This window comes from Monodelphis domestica, chromosome 7 (assembly GCF_027887165.1).
Source record: "Monodelphis domestica isolate mMonDom1 chromosome 7, mMonDom1.pri, whole genome shotgun sequence".
In the NCBI taxonomy this organism is placed as follows: Eukaryota; Metazoa; Chordata; class Mammalia; order Didelphimorphia; family Didelphidae; genus Monodelphis; species Monodelphis domestica.
In genome coordinates, this window is record NC_077233.1 from 94,054,669 (window position 1) to 94,067,788 (window position 13,120).

Consider the following 13,120-nt stretch of genomic DNA (forward strand, 5'->3'; position numbering starts at 1 on the left):
AAGACCCAGGGAAGTCGCTGAGTTCATAGACATTAAAGACGTGCCTGCTCCATGTATGTCCTTGGATTGTAAGATGGGGCAGATTCACTGACACGCTTCCTGGATATTTCAAGCCGGGTGATGGCCAAGCCCTGGAAGGATCTGTTGCTTTGGGATGATGCAGAAAAGCCTCTTGGCAGTGCCTGGGACTAAGCCGTTTCATAAATTTAACATGTCCTCCTCGGACTTTGAAGGTTCGTATGAGGCCATCATGATGATGGGGATCCCTCCACTAGCTAAATGAAACAATCACACAAAATAGAACTTCTGTCCTCGTCGCCTTCCATGGTGACTCGAAGCCACATTGATCTCTCCTGCCTTCTCCAACTCCTGGTGCCACTTGTGTCTGTACTAACCACTTTATCATCCACGGTCTTGTTCTTTAATTGGTCCCATGCTATCATTTAGCATTTTATTATATGCTGTCTTGTTCTCTAATTGTTTGATTTGTGTGTATCTTTTCTCTCCAACTAGATTATATGCCCCATCTCCACAGGGCCTGAGTCTTCTGTGATCTCTCTGCCTCCCTCTACCCCCCTCAAATTCCTAACACAGGGTTTAATTCAACAAACATTTAATTTGGGCTCCTATAGGTATGTAGAGCCTGTACTTTGTCATTAAGAAATATAATATACTAAAAGGGATATAAGATCTACCTAATCTATCTCTCTAATTTAGAATTGCATATATTCTAGGGCATGGGGCCTTGAATGATAAAGGCACTTAATGTTTGTTGAATTAAGAGCCAGCCAACATGCTCAAAGACAGTTTGGAGAGGAGTAGGCTACTTTCAGGGAGAAATATGGGGGAAGTCTTTATGGAGGAGTGGCCCTTAAGCTGGATTTTGAAGCTAAGAGAAAGAACTCAATGGTCAAAAGGAGGGAGTGTGTTCCAAGCATAGGAAGCATCTATTTTCTTTATTTACTAGAATATTTTATCATAGGTAAATCAGGTTAATTGAATGTAGTTTGTTGAGTCCTTTCAGTTGTATCTAACTCTTTGTGGCTCTGCTTGGGGGTTTCTTTGCTTTCTTGGCAAAGATTCCATTTCCTTCTCCAGTTCATTTTAAAGATGAGGAATTGAGGTCAACAGAGTTAAGTGACTTGCCCAGGGTCACACAGCTAGTGTCTGAGGCTGGATTTGAACTCAAGTTTTCCTGTCTCCAGACCTGGTGCTCTGTCTACTCTACCACCTAGCTGCTCCTGAATATAGTTTGAAAGATTCCAGTTTTTTTTTTTTTTTTTGCAATAACCAATGCATTGTGGTCTGGGGCAAGCTAGACACAGGCCTTCTTTTCTCCATCAGGATGGATCCATATGTTAACCTTAGCCATGTTAATGCCATATAGTTTCTTATTGCCTGCTCAATCTGATGCTTATTGGCTTTGACATCTTTGATGAATACCAGGATGGTCTTGCTTTTAATCTTCTTCCTAGCAAACTCAGTGGTCAAGGGAAAACCAGGGATGGTAGAGTGGTGATCAAGCTTTTTTCTCAGAGGAATATTTTTCCAAGGGTATTTGGACTATCTTCAAAGTGTATAACTAGAATCTGCTTTCCAGGACTCTAAATCCCAGCATCCTATTTACATGTTTACCTACATCCTTACATAAGGACAATATATTTTGTGTAGCTCCGCCTCTCGCTCTTTCTTCTCCAGGAAACATGGCTGGTAGAGGTGGGGTGAGGTGAGAGGCAGGAGAATTTTACTTGGGTGTTTTTATTCAGGTTTTTACTTTTGTTCTTTTTCTTTTTTCCTACTTCAAGTGATTATTACTAAATTTTATAAAATATACTTGGAGTTATTGGATATTAATTTTAGTCTTACAAAAGTCAAATGGCCTTGAAATTTCAGAAGGTGGGAGACCATCAGATCATCTTTTTTTGTGATTTTGGATATCTTAAACACAGCCTTTTGGGCCTTTGAGGCCTTCAACTTGGCTCCTGTCTTGGAGGAATGGGGGGGGGGGCAAGGCAATCCCTTCTTTCTTCAACTTCACTGCCATAAAAGATAAATGATTTGCCCATGTCTATGCAGCTAGTAATTTTCAGAGCTCAGAAGTGAACCTCATCATCTTGACTCCAAGTGGAACAGATACTTTGACAAATTATGCTACCTTTAACCCTTTTGTGCCTCCCCTAGCACTTAACACAGTTCTCTGCACACAGAACTAATAAATATGGGAGCCTAATAATGCTTAATGAATGATGGATGAATGAATGGATGGTAAAACCATATCCTGACTATAAAATAACCCAAGGGAGCAAAACACAGAGACTTTCCAGTGAGTTATAGTTAGGGACCACACTCCTATATTATTCTAGCTGAAGCAAAAAAAGCCTGGGAAACCACTAGATCCAGTGATCTGAACAGACTGGAGACAGAGAGAAATGTCCTTGTGCTAGAAGCCAGTGGGGCTCGGTGACAGCTAGATCACTGTGACCAATCCAGGGAAAAGACTTTCATACCTTCCTTTAAGCAAAACCTTCACAGAACTTTACCTTTTCTGTAAGACAGAAACAAACTCCGTGAGCCGGTCCCTTTCTACCTCAGCAGACTGTAAAAGGGTCTTGAATTCAATTATCTGCATCTGACTCCTTTTCAGGTCTGTAAAATCCATCTCTGAAAACCTACAACAAGCATAAGAATCACAGAATGTTAGGGCTGGAAAATACATGCAGTCACTTCAGGGGATACTGATCTGTTTTAGGGTTACCCCAACAAAACCTCAGAACTATAAACAGAGATGGAGAAGAGGGACTCCAGTGTGTGGATGCTGGATTTGGAATCACAGACCAGACCACTGAGGCCAACTAGTCCCATCTGTCCCTCAACAGCAAGAATCCCCTCCCCAGCATTCCCATCAAAATTATCACTGCTTAAAGACCTCCAATTATGATTAACTTACCCTCTCCCAAGGCAGCTTCTTCCAGAGGCAGATGGCTAAAAGGTAATAAAGCCTGCCTCTTGGCAACATGTTCCTGGTGCTTCTAGTTAATTCCCCTTCATTTGTCAAACATGCTGACTTTGTTTATTTATTGCCTTTACCTTCTTGGGCAGCTGATTTCTTCTTCATAGGACTCAGTTCAGCCTTGCCTTTTCCTTACCAGAATCCTGGACTTTTAGAGTTAAAAGGGACCTTTGTCCACCACCTCCATTTTTTGGAGAATGAAACCAAGGTCCAATATTTGCTTATGGTCACACTGCAAAGCAGCAGAACCACCAGGGCTAGAACCCAGGTCACCTGAGCTTTCATCACGTTACCTAGTCATCTCTAAAATAAGGGGGTTGAACCTTAGAAGTCCTCTCCAGCTCTTAGTCCTATGATGCTATTAGACAGATGAGGAAACTCAGGTCCAGGGTAACTTGTCTAAGGTCACAAAGCAAATTAGTGTCAGAGCCAAGACTAAAATTCGCCACATTCTGTGGTAGACCTCACCAGAGGTGAGGATCTCTGGTTAGTGGCCTCTCTAATCAGGCCTGAATTATCCTCAAGCCTTTGAGCTCCTGCTTCAACTGGGCCCAGGCATGAAGTTAGTCAGAAAGAGGGGCACCAAGGTCCACATTTTGATACTTGAATGGCTCCACGACCTCATCAAAGTGAGTACTTCTTCACCTCGTGGAACTCCGCCAGGCCTTCCTATCCTGTATAATGCCTGTCTGTGTTTTTCTGCCAATACTTCATAGCTTCATCTAAAATGTCAGAAATGTTCCTCTGGTTCTTTTAATATTTCTGAGAGAGGGGAATATACATCTTAGGCTGTCTATCTGTTGCCTCTCACTGACACTTCTGATGGAAATATTCCTCTTTCTGGTCTTAACATGTTCTTGCTGAAGGGTAGGGTAGCATATTGTAGCCTTCTTGTACTCTTCGAATCTTTCCTTGGCCATTTAGAATATCTGAAATGTTTATTCTTCTGAGATCATAGTATTCCATGATTCACAGAAATGTATTACCAAGAGAAGACTGGTGTTAGAGAGATGAGCTTTTGTTGGCCTAAGATCATTGAAAGCCCTTGCAGTTTTCCTAATACAATCCAGTCCAATCTCCTACCACTCCGCTTCACTGTCTATCTGTAGAATCTATCCTAGTTAGACATCATGAACCAACCTGATGTGCAGCCATCTTGCAGTTTGGGCAATACGATTTTATCCATTTTTTTTTCTATTGTCGATTGATCTCTAGTATGGCTTTGAATTTCCCTGCAGTGGCTTTGTAGTTTTTTAGGTCTTAGAAGCAATGAGTACAATCTCACTTGTGAATAATAACATTTGGAGAACCTCATTAGAAATAGGAGATCCCATTTATATTTTTACTTTACCTAGAGTATCTTCCATGATACTGACACACACCTTTTCATCTGTTAAATGAGGAGATTGGATGAAATCTTCTCTAAGGTCTATTCCAACTCTAAATTTTATCACTGTATAATTCTCTATGGGCTCTTCACCACACCAATTAAGAAAGCAAATATTTGACAACAAATATTTCAAATGGAAAAGATTGCTTACAACACTGCTTACAATAGTTGTGCTAGAGAGAGAGCACTTAGAGAAGCATAAACATCAGCCAAAGGGATGGTTTAAATCTAAAATTAAATGTTATCACAAAAGACAAGGACTAGACCAAAAAGACAAGATGGCTAAGTGGTTTGAAAACATTAATTAATATGACATTAAAGTCCCAGGTGAGTGAACAAGGTAGAATAGGCAATAGAGTTTTGGCAAAAAGTAGACAGCATTTGAAGTGAATACAGAAAAATTCCTCTTTCTACAGGATGGGAGAGAGAAGAGAGCCCTAGAATAGAAGTCAGGAGAAGCTGGCCCAAATCCTGGCTCTCACATTTGTTAGCTCTGGGGTCTTAGGCAAGTTATTTCAGCTTCTCCACTCTCCATTTCTTCATCTGTAAAATGAAGATAGAAACACTAGCATCACCTACTTCATAGGGTTGTTGCAAGGTTTAGTAAGTGATCTTAAAGCACCACTGAAATAATAATAGTAGCTGTGGTACAATGGAAAGAGCACTGATTTGAAGAAGACTTTAATTCAAGTCCCTTTTTCATTAGCCATCTGGGCTTCAGTTTCTTCATCTTCAAAATGGGGGTTTATAATCCCTGACTATTTGTCTCACTGGGGCTTTTGAGATGATGGATGAGAATGCACTTGAGAAGCTGGAGAACAGTAGGTTAATGGAAAGAATCAGAGTCATCTTGAGGACCTACCTTCGAGGTGACACAATAGGGCTGGTGAGAGAGGGTTGAGTGACTGATGATTCCACCAGAGTGTGCCCGAGGCTGCTCACGGTGCTGCGTGAAACAAGAAGGATGGCTCAGAACAACCGAACATAAGCCAGGCCAGAAACTGGGTGAGCAGAAATCCAAGGGAGCTATGTACAGTGACAAGTCTGTTCCTGTGGGGTATGAACCAACTTCTTGGCTACTGCTGGAACTCTCTCTCTCTCAGTATTTCTGTGCTATACCCAAAGCATCACTCCTAGACCACACGGTTCAAATACAGCGTCACAACTCCTGATGACTCAAAACTAGATGCAGCCATCATGGCCATAATAACACTTCCATATTTCAAGAATCCATCATTTCTCAGTGGAGTGGTATCCACTGCACTAACCCAGACAACAACACCTCTAATCCTTACTTCATGAGTTATGGCTACCAAAAAAAAAAAATCAACACCCCCTAAGTGATGAATCTCTCTGCACTTTGCTAGGCTGGTCCTCAGATAAGGCTTAAAGGCCATGGATGGGACCATATCTGGAGCCTTTCCAGCTAGGTAGGACTTGACAAAGCTGCCTTCTGCTGCCATAACCTTTGAGAACCCAAAGGCACAACCATGCCCCATGCAGCCATCAAGGGAAGAAGTGAGTGGAGGAACAACAATAACACAGATAATAATTAAATGGATTCCCTGTTTCAACTTCTTAGAGGCAGAGGCACTTGAAAGTCAACCATGCAGCCATTATTAAAGTGAACGGTAATAGACACATTCCTAATGTAATCATGTCTATGTTTAAATGGGCCCTTCCTACAAATGCAGAGATAATGTAATAAGAAGTAGCCATAGATTGTATAAGAAATGCCGCAGTCATCTTAAAATGGCATTTGTGGTTTTGGATAGCTGGCGGGAAACAATATCCTACTGAATAATTGATATTCGTTGCAAATATCTCAATTGCATGTCTCTTACCGAGCAGCTCCGACCCTCCCAACGTGATCTCCGGCTGATGGAGGCTGTTTGAGTGGGTTAAAGTTCGGCTCGTCCATAAACTTGGGAGACAGAAAGGTGCCATTCATTAAACTGGAGTCCTCACTTCGATCCTTGTGAACATGCTGCAATAAACACAAGCACAGATATGGTTTGACAAAGCTTTGGAACCCAAGCATTCAAAAGTACAGAAATGAATTGGGCCATTCTTTATAAGCCTTCTTTCACATGTCTGAAAGAATGCTGCTGTGATCCCTCTACCAGGATCTAATTAAAAGGAGGGGACAGGAAAAAAAAAAGAAAAAGATCTCCATGTACAGAAATTTCTATCTGATTTATTTGCAAAGGCAAAAATCCTGTGAACAACCGATATATAAAGCACTTAGAGAAGGGTAGCTGAATGAATTGTGATATTAGAATTATATCATTTAGAGATGAAAAAGGTCTTAGAGATGATCTAGTCCAATCTCATTTTTCTCTGGAGGAGGAAACTGAGGCTTTGAGAGGTTAACTGCAAACTGACATCCTTAACTCTAAACTGAGCAATCTTCCCATTACCCCCAAAGTTATTATTGCATCATAAGAAATGACAAATATGAAGAATACAAAGTAGTAGACGATGACAACAAGTTATGCAAAGAAATTAGAATCGGAACAATATACACAGTGACTGCAACAATGTTAATTCTACTTACATTAATTAGCTGACAAAACAAAATAAAAATGCACAGAGAAAAAGAACTCTAAAAGGATCATGGAAGCAAATAGGACATTTTTGTTATTATTTTGAAAAATTTAACATATACATCCAAAAGTCATAAATAAATAAACAGATAAATAAGAAGATTCTTCTCAGCAGGAAAGAAAAAGTGACTTTCGCTTCATGAAAATGCTTCTTGCATAATAATGATATCCAATAATGCCTCCCTTCATGCCAGTAAATCAGATGGCATAATAGTGTTATGCACAAGAAGCTCCCAAAACAGATGTTTGGTTTCTACTTTGAGTCGTTCCCTTTAAATCCTTAGACCCTCAGAAAATTACCACATTGGACTGATTCAGCTGGGGTTTATAAACTGGCAGGGCCCTGTGCCTAGCTCTCTCATCCAGCCTTTTCCTGATTCGGAAATTATGATCCTTTTTAGAGATGAGAGTTGTATATTGATTTTGTGTTATGCATCCTAGCCCTGGCCTCCATCCTCACCATCTCCTCCTAAGCTTGAAAGGCAGAGGATGCATCTGTTACAAATTACATAAGTAAGCTGATGGAACCAAGCGATCAGCCTTCCAGGATGGCACAGGAGAGGCGTCCACAGCAGGGAGTGGTGGCAGCAGTAGTGGCGGCAGCTTGGAGCCAGTCAGCCATGGGGTATGGCAAGGTTTCCCTCAGTCCTTTCCTCTCTCCTCTTGATCATGGGCCAAGAGAACTGAGGCCCGGAAGACCAATGGCAGAGATCACAATCAGCATTAATAAAAGAACAACAAAACAAAATCTACTTGCACTGAACAGCCTGATACATGCCCTCAACCTTCATTTTGCATGTTAAGATCATCCACATTGTTTGCTTAATGTTCCTGATGTTGTAGACAGAGAGCTGACTTCAGAATCAGGTAAAACTGGGCTCGTCTGCCTCTGAAACCTCTTGGCTGCATGACTGGGTAATTCATTTTATTTCTCATTGAGGGCCTTTCCAGGCAGCAAGTCCAAATCTACAGTGCTGGAGGGAACTTCCTAATTTGTTTTGTTTTACTTAGTCGTTTCCAGTCATGTCTGACTCTTTGTGACCCCATTTGGGGTTTTCTTGGCTAGACTGATTTGCCCTTTCCTTCTCTAGCTCCATTATCAGATGAAGAACCTGAGGCCAACAGGATTTAGTGACTTGCCCAGGGTCACACAACTAGTAATTGTCTGAAACCAGAGTGGAACTTAGGTCTTCCTAACTTGAGGTCTAGCATTCCACTTACTGCACCACCTGGCCGTCCTCACATCCTCATTAGGAGTTCTCTATGGCCATGAAATCACAGGTCCAGTTCAACACAAACAACTAAGGTACAAAGGACTGGGCTGGAAGGGCTGGAAGCATGAGACCAATAAGAAAGCTACTGCAGAAATCCAGGGGAAATGAGATGAGTGCCTGATTGATTGGTGGGCTAGGGATCCAGGAGTGGAGAAAACGGTATTATGAAGACTGAGATGGTGGTACCTGTCAACTGACTATCAGTGGAAGAGGAGAGAGAGTGAGCATGGAGGGTATCTCTGAAGTTGTATGTCTGCATTACCAGAAAATAGTGTGACCTTCAACAGAAATAGGGCAGGCTGTCTAAGAGATGGGTTTTGTAATAAAATGGATAATCTGTGTGGAACTATTTCTGGTTGTGGTAACTGGAATATACTCTGTCAGACTGGAGAGCTGCTACTAGGGGACACCTGAGGCTGCCTAGTTATAATGGAGATAGATGAGAGATAAAGAAATGTTGCTAGAGAGAGAGAGAGACACTGCTAAAGGGGTGCTCTGGAGCTGCCTATTGATCACTAATGGCTAATAAGTCAAGATATTTCCTACACTTCCTCCCTCAATGCCACCCTTCACCTCCCAGCCTTCCACCTGAAGCCCCTCTGCCACCCTTTAACCTACCAGAACCTCCCATTTTCAAGTCTTAGTCACCTTCTAAGTAACTCAGGGGTACTATGAGATTTCAGAGAAATATTCTTTACTCTTCCTTTCTCAAGTAAAGGGGTTTATTGGTAACAACAGGATGGGGATTGAGGGTGAGAGGGATGAGGGTGTCCCTAATCTACAAGGAGAATTTGGAGGGTTTGGGAAATGTCAGTTTAGCCACAGCTGTGACACAGAGATAGCCAGAGAAATGGAGGACAAGTATTTTTCTTCTTTTCTTCTTTCTTTAGTCAGATAATCTCTGCTGGAGTAATTCAATTCCAGATTCTGTCAAAAACCACAAAGGTCTCTCTCTCTCTGCCTAGATCAGAAAAAGCCAGTCTCTTTTGATCAGGAACCCAGAGAAGAGGTTTCTCTCTTGGTCAGTCACCCCCAGAGAGAGAAATCTCAGTTCCTTCCCCTGGCCAGCTTCAACTGCCTCCTCCTGGGAAACATTCCATTTGGACTCTTCACCTTTATTGACAGACAGATCAATCACCTTGGTCTGCATGCCTGGCTTGTCCTGCAAATCCTCCCTTTCTTCATGCCTCTTCCACAGTTTGGAGGGCAGAGAAATAAATTATTTTTTTTGGGACATGTTGCGTTTGGGAGGCCTCTGGGTAGTCAGGTGGAGATAGATTCCCAGAAGAGAGTTGGTGATGTAAAACTAAAGCCAAGAGAAGGATATAGAAGGAAAGGTCCATATAGATGAAATCTTGGACCTTTTGCAGAGTTTAACTCATCTCCCCAATTAGATTATAGACATACATACCTATATGTGCTTATATATATATATATATATATATATATGTATATATATATATATACACTCTAAGCAGAAAATATAAATAGAAAGAATCCACCAAAAATCAAAATTGAATATAACAAAAATTATAATGTTAAAGCAAGGCTCAAATGGAGAGAAGACAACCCCAATCCAATTAAAACCATGAGGTGTTTACAGGTGTTACATTTGATGCATTTGCAGACTTTGTCACTGTGTCACTATGCTGATTTTTTCCTTCTTTTTCTTTTCTTTATTAGTCTTAAAAATAATATTTGTAATATAGAAAGGCTCTCTGAGAGGGGGAGGAAGAGGGATACTGGGGGAAACTACAGTTAAGTAAAAAACAGAAAACTTCTATAAAAACTTCTTTTTACAAAGAACTGTATGCTCTTTGAGGGAAAAGACCTCACCCTTCATTTCTCTATATCTTCTATATTGCCTGGACCAGTGACTTTCACATTATTGCTATTCAGTAAATGTTTTTAAAATTAACTCCTTGTTGATGTGTGTGCCTCAATATCTTCTGTCCTAGGATGGGGTAGGAGCAGAGCGAGGAAGGAAGTTCAATGGGATTAAAGGCAAAATGTGAAAAATTACAGGCCACAGACCCCCAGACCAGCCCTAGCCTTCCCTTTTTCCTCCACCACCACAGTGAGTAAGGCCCCCATCCACCAGTGTGGAACATTCACAGGGATCCAGCTTCCTACAGAGTTGTGTGGCCTGGGAAACAATCTTATGTAGGAAGGCAGCCAGGTCCACTAGCTCTTCATCCCATCCCTGTAACAGGTAAATTAGGGAGTGTGCATTATTTATGCCACTAGTCCATGATTAAACTTTCTATGCCCATGGCCTTATAGTCATGGTTAGGCACACAACAATGAAAAATGACCTGATCTCAACGAGCTTAGAATGAATGAACAAGTGGAAGAAAAAAACATTAAGCACTTACTACATGCAAAACACTGTGCTAAATGCTAAAAATAAACAAAAACAAAATCAGAAACAGAAAAATGATTTAAAAAAAATTAATATGGCCACTGTAGAATGTTCCCAAATTACAACAATGTAATGAGGCAAAAAAGATTTAGGGGAGAAGAATCTAAAGTTCTCTATGAAAAGTTCTCCCAGTGAATACATCTCTAATTCATATTCAAGACTGGCATGAAGTGTTTATTAAAAGTGATGAAGCCTTGGCCAGGAAGTCTCTAAGATGATCTTCTACTGTCTTCTCTACATAGCTGGTCAAGAGATGACATGTTGGTAAAAGAGCTCTCTCTGCATCTGGGGTCAAAGGATTGGGTTCAAAACCTGGCTTACTTATTCTCTGTGAGACCTTGGCCAAGGTAGTCCACCTCTGCGGGCCTCCTTGTTCTCTTCTATAAAAGGAGGTTGTACTTGATGACCTCTAATGCTCCTTTGAGCTCTTTTTTTTTTTTCAACCCTCAACTTCCATCTTAGAATCAACACTGTGTATTGGTTCCTAGGCAGAAGGGCTAGGAAATGGGGGTTAAGTGACTTTCCTAAGGTCATATAGCTAGGAAGCATCTGAGGTCTGATTTGAACTCAGAACCTCCCATTTTCAAGTTTGGCTCTCTACCCACTTAGCCACCTAACTGCTCCCTCCTTTTTCCTAACCAACAATGTTCTGAGAAAATTTGAGATGGAAGTCCCAGACAAAGCAATTTAGGGAAAATCTAAGGAAGTGGAACCCTGGAAAGGTCGTTTTGCTTATGGGAGTCCCAGAGTACAGTGATGGCAAAGGCAGACCTAAACCTTACATCTCCTGTTTCCTAGTCCATGCATGCCCACTAAGTAGCTGCTATTACTGCCAGTTACAAATATCAGCAGCACTGTTATTACTGCCAATAACACCACCAGAGTGAATGATCACACACAAAACGCTCTTAGACATGGCTTGAGGAAGCTCATGCCATCGATGCTTTTACCTGAAGAGTGAGGTGACCAATTTCTTCTTCCAGTTCCTGAACCTTGGCCTCTCGTTCAGCCACCATGTTCCGGAGCTGGGCTATGAGACAGCTGTTTTTCTGGGCCTCGATGGTCAGCTGTTGGCCCAAGTTCTGCTGAACCTCTTTGGCCTTTTCATCCTGGTGGCTGAGTTTACTGAGGATGTCTTGCAGCTGCTTTAGCTGGCTCTGAGGAAATTTAAAACGAGTCACTGGAGATCATCATTCTGAATGCCACAGAATCACAGACTCTCAGAAGAAGGGAACATTTCAGACTATGATTACCTGAAGCAGGAATACCTCCCTGATAAAGGATCATTTAGCATCAGCTTAGAGACTCATGGGTGCTGGGGGGGGGGGTGGAGAGGGAGGATTGACGGGGTGGGGGGAGGGGGGGACACACACAAGCTTTCAAGAAAACCCATTTCCCTTTGTGACAGTTCTCATTGCTGGGAAATTTCTCTTCATTGAGCCCAAACAAGCTTTTCTGTAACTTCCCCATGTTGCTTCATCTTCTGGGGCCACGCAGAATAAATCTAGATCCTTCATCACATGGTAGCTCTGGAAATGCCAAAAAGAGCCACTGTCTCTCCCACCCTGAACCCCAAATCCCCTTTTTCAGGATTTTTAAAAACAGTCTTTGAATGGCATGGCTTCTAGGCTTCTCCTCATCATGACTGCCTCCTCTAGACACACTGCAGATTGTCACTGTCCTTCCTAAAATGCTGTACCCAGAACTAGATGTGATATTCCAGATAAGGCCTGAGCAGGGTGATTATGACCCCTCCCTCCTTCTGGATGCAGGGCTTCTATTCTTGAACTTAAGACTGCAGGAGCTTTGGGGCTGCCATATTATACTGATGATTCATTTTGAGTTTGCTGGTCACTAAAACCTCCTATGCTTTTTTCACATGAACCACTGTCACATCTCTCTATCTTATACTTCTGTAGATGATTTTTAAACTCCTGAAAATTTTCTGAACCTAACATTTACCTCTATAAAGCTTCATCTTCCAAGTCTGGCCTCAGATAATTCCTAGCTGTGTGACCTTGGGCAAGACACTTAACCCCTCACTGTCTAGCCCTTACTACTCCTTCTTAGAACTGATTTTTATTATCAATTCTAAGATAGAAAGTAAGAGGGTTTTTTTTTAAGTTTCGTCTTCCTAATTTCAATCCATTATTCTACTCCATCAAATCCTTTAAAATTGCAATTCTGGTATCCAGCTTATTTGCTAAAACCTCCTGCTGGTATATAATCTGCAAATTTGATAAGCATGCCATCTATTTCTCCATTTAAGTCACTGATAAAAATATTAAACAGAACATGGATAAAAATAGAGTTCTGGAGCACACCCCCAGATAGCTCTCTTGAGATTAACATCATGGGGAAGCTCTTCATTGCACAAGGAAGGGAGGACATAGGCAGGCCATTAACTTTGGACTCATT

The 13,120-nt window shown here is 41.5% G+C and overlaps 1 protein-coding gene across 5 annotated transcripts in view; it reads right to left on the minus strand.

Moving 5' to 3' along the window:
* CCDC13 (coiled-coil domain containing 13) overlaps nt 1–13,120 on the minus strand; it is a 111,473-nt gene that overhangs the window by 30,264 nt on the left and 68,089 nt on the right. For 4 of the 5 annotated variants that reach the window (XM_007499797.3, XM_001377184.5, XM_007499794.3 and 1 more), the window contains exons 10-13: nt 11,653–11,859; nt 6,245–6,387; nt 5,263–5,346; nt 2,541–2,669 (exon numbers count right to left, since the gene is read on the minus strand). In XM_007499797.3, coding sequence (XP_007499859.1) covers nt 2,541–2,669; nt 5,263–5,346; nt 6,245–6,387; nt 11,653–11,859 — 563 coding nt within the window. The remainder of the gene's footprint in view (nt 1–2,540; nt 2,670–5,262; nt 5,347–6,244; nt 6,388–11,652; nt 11,860–13,120) is intronic. The other variant, XM_007499791.3, reaches the window with a different exon arrangement.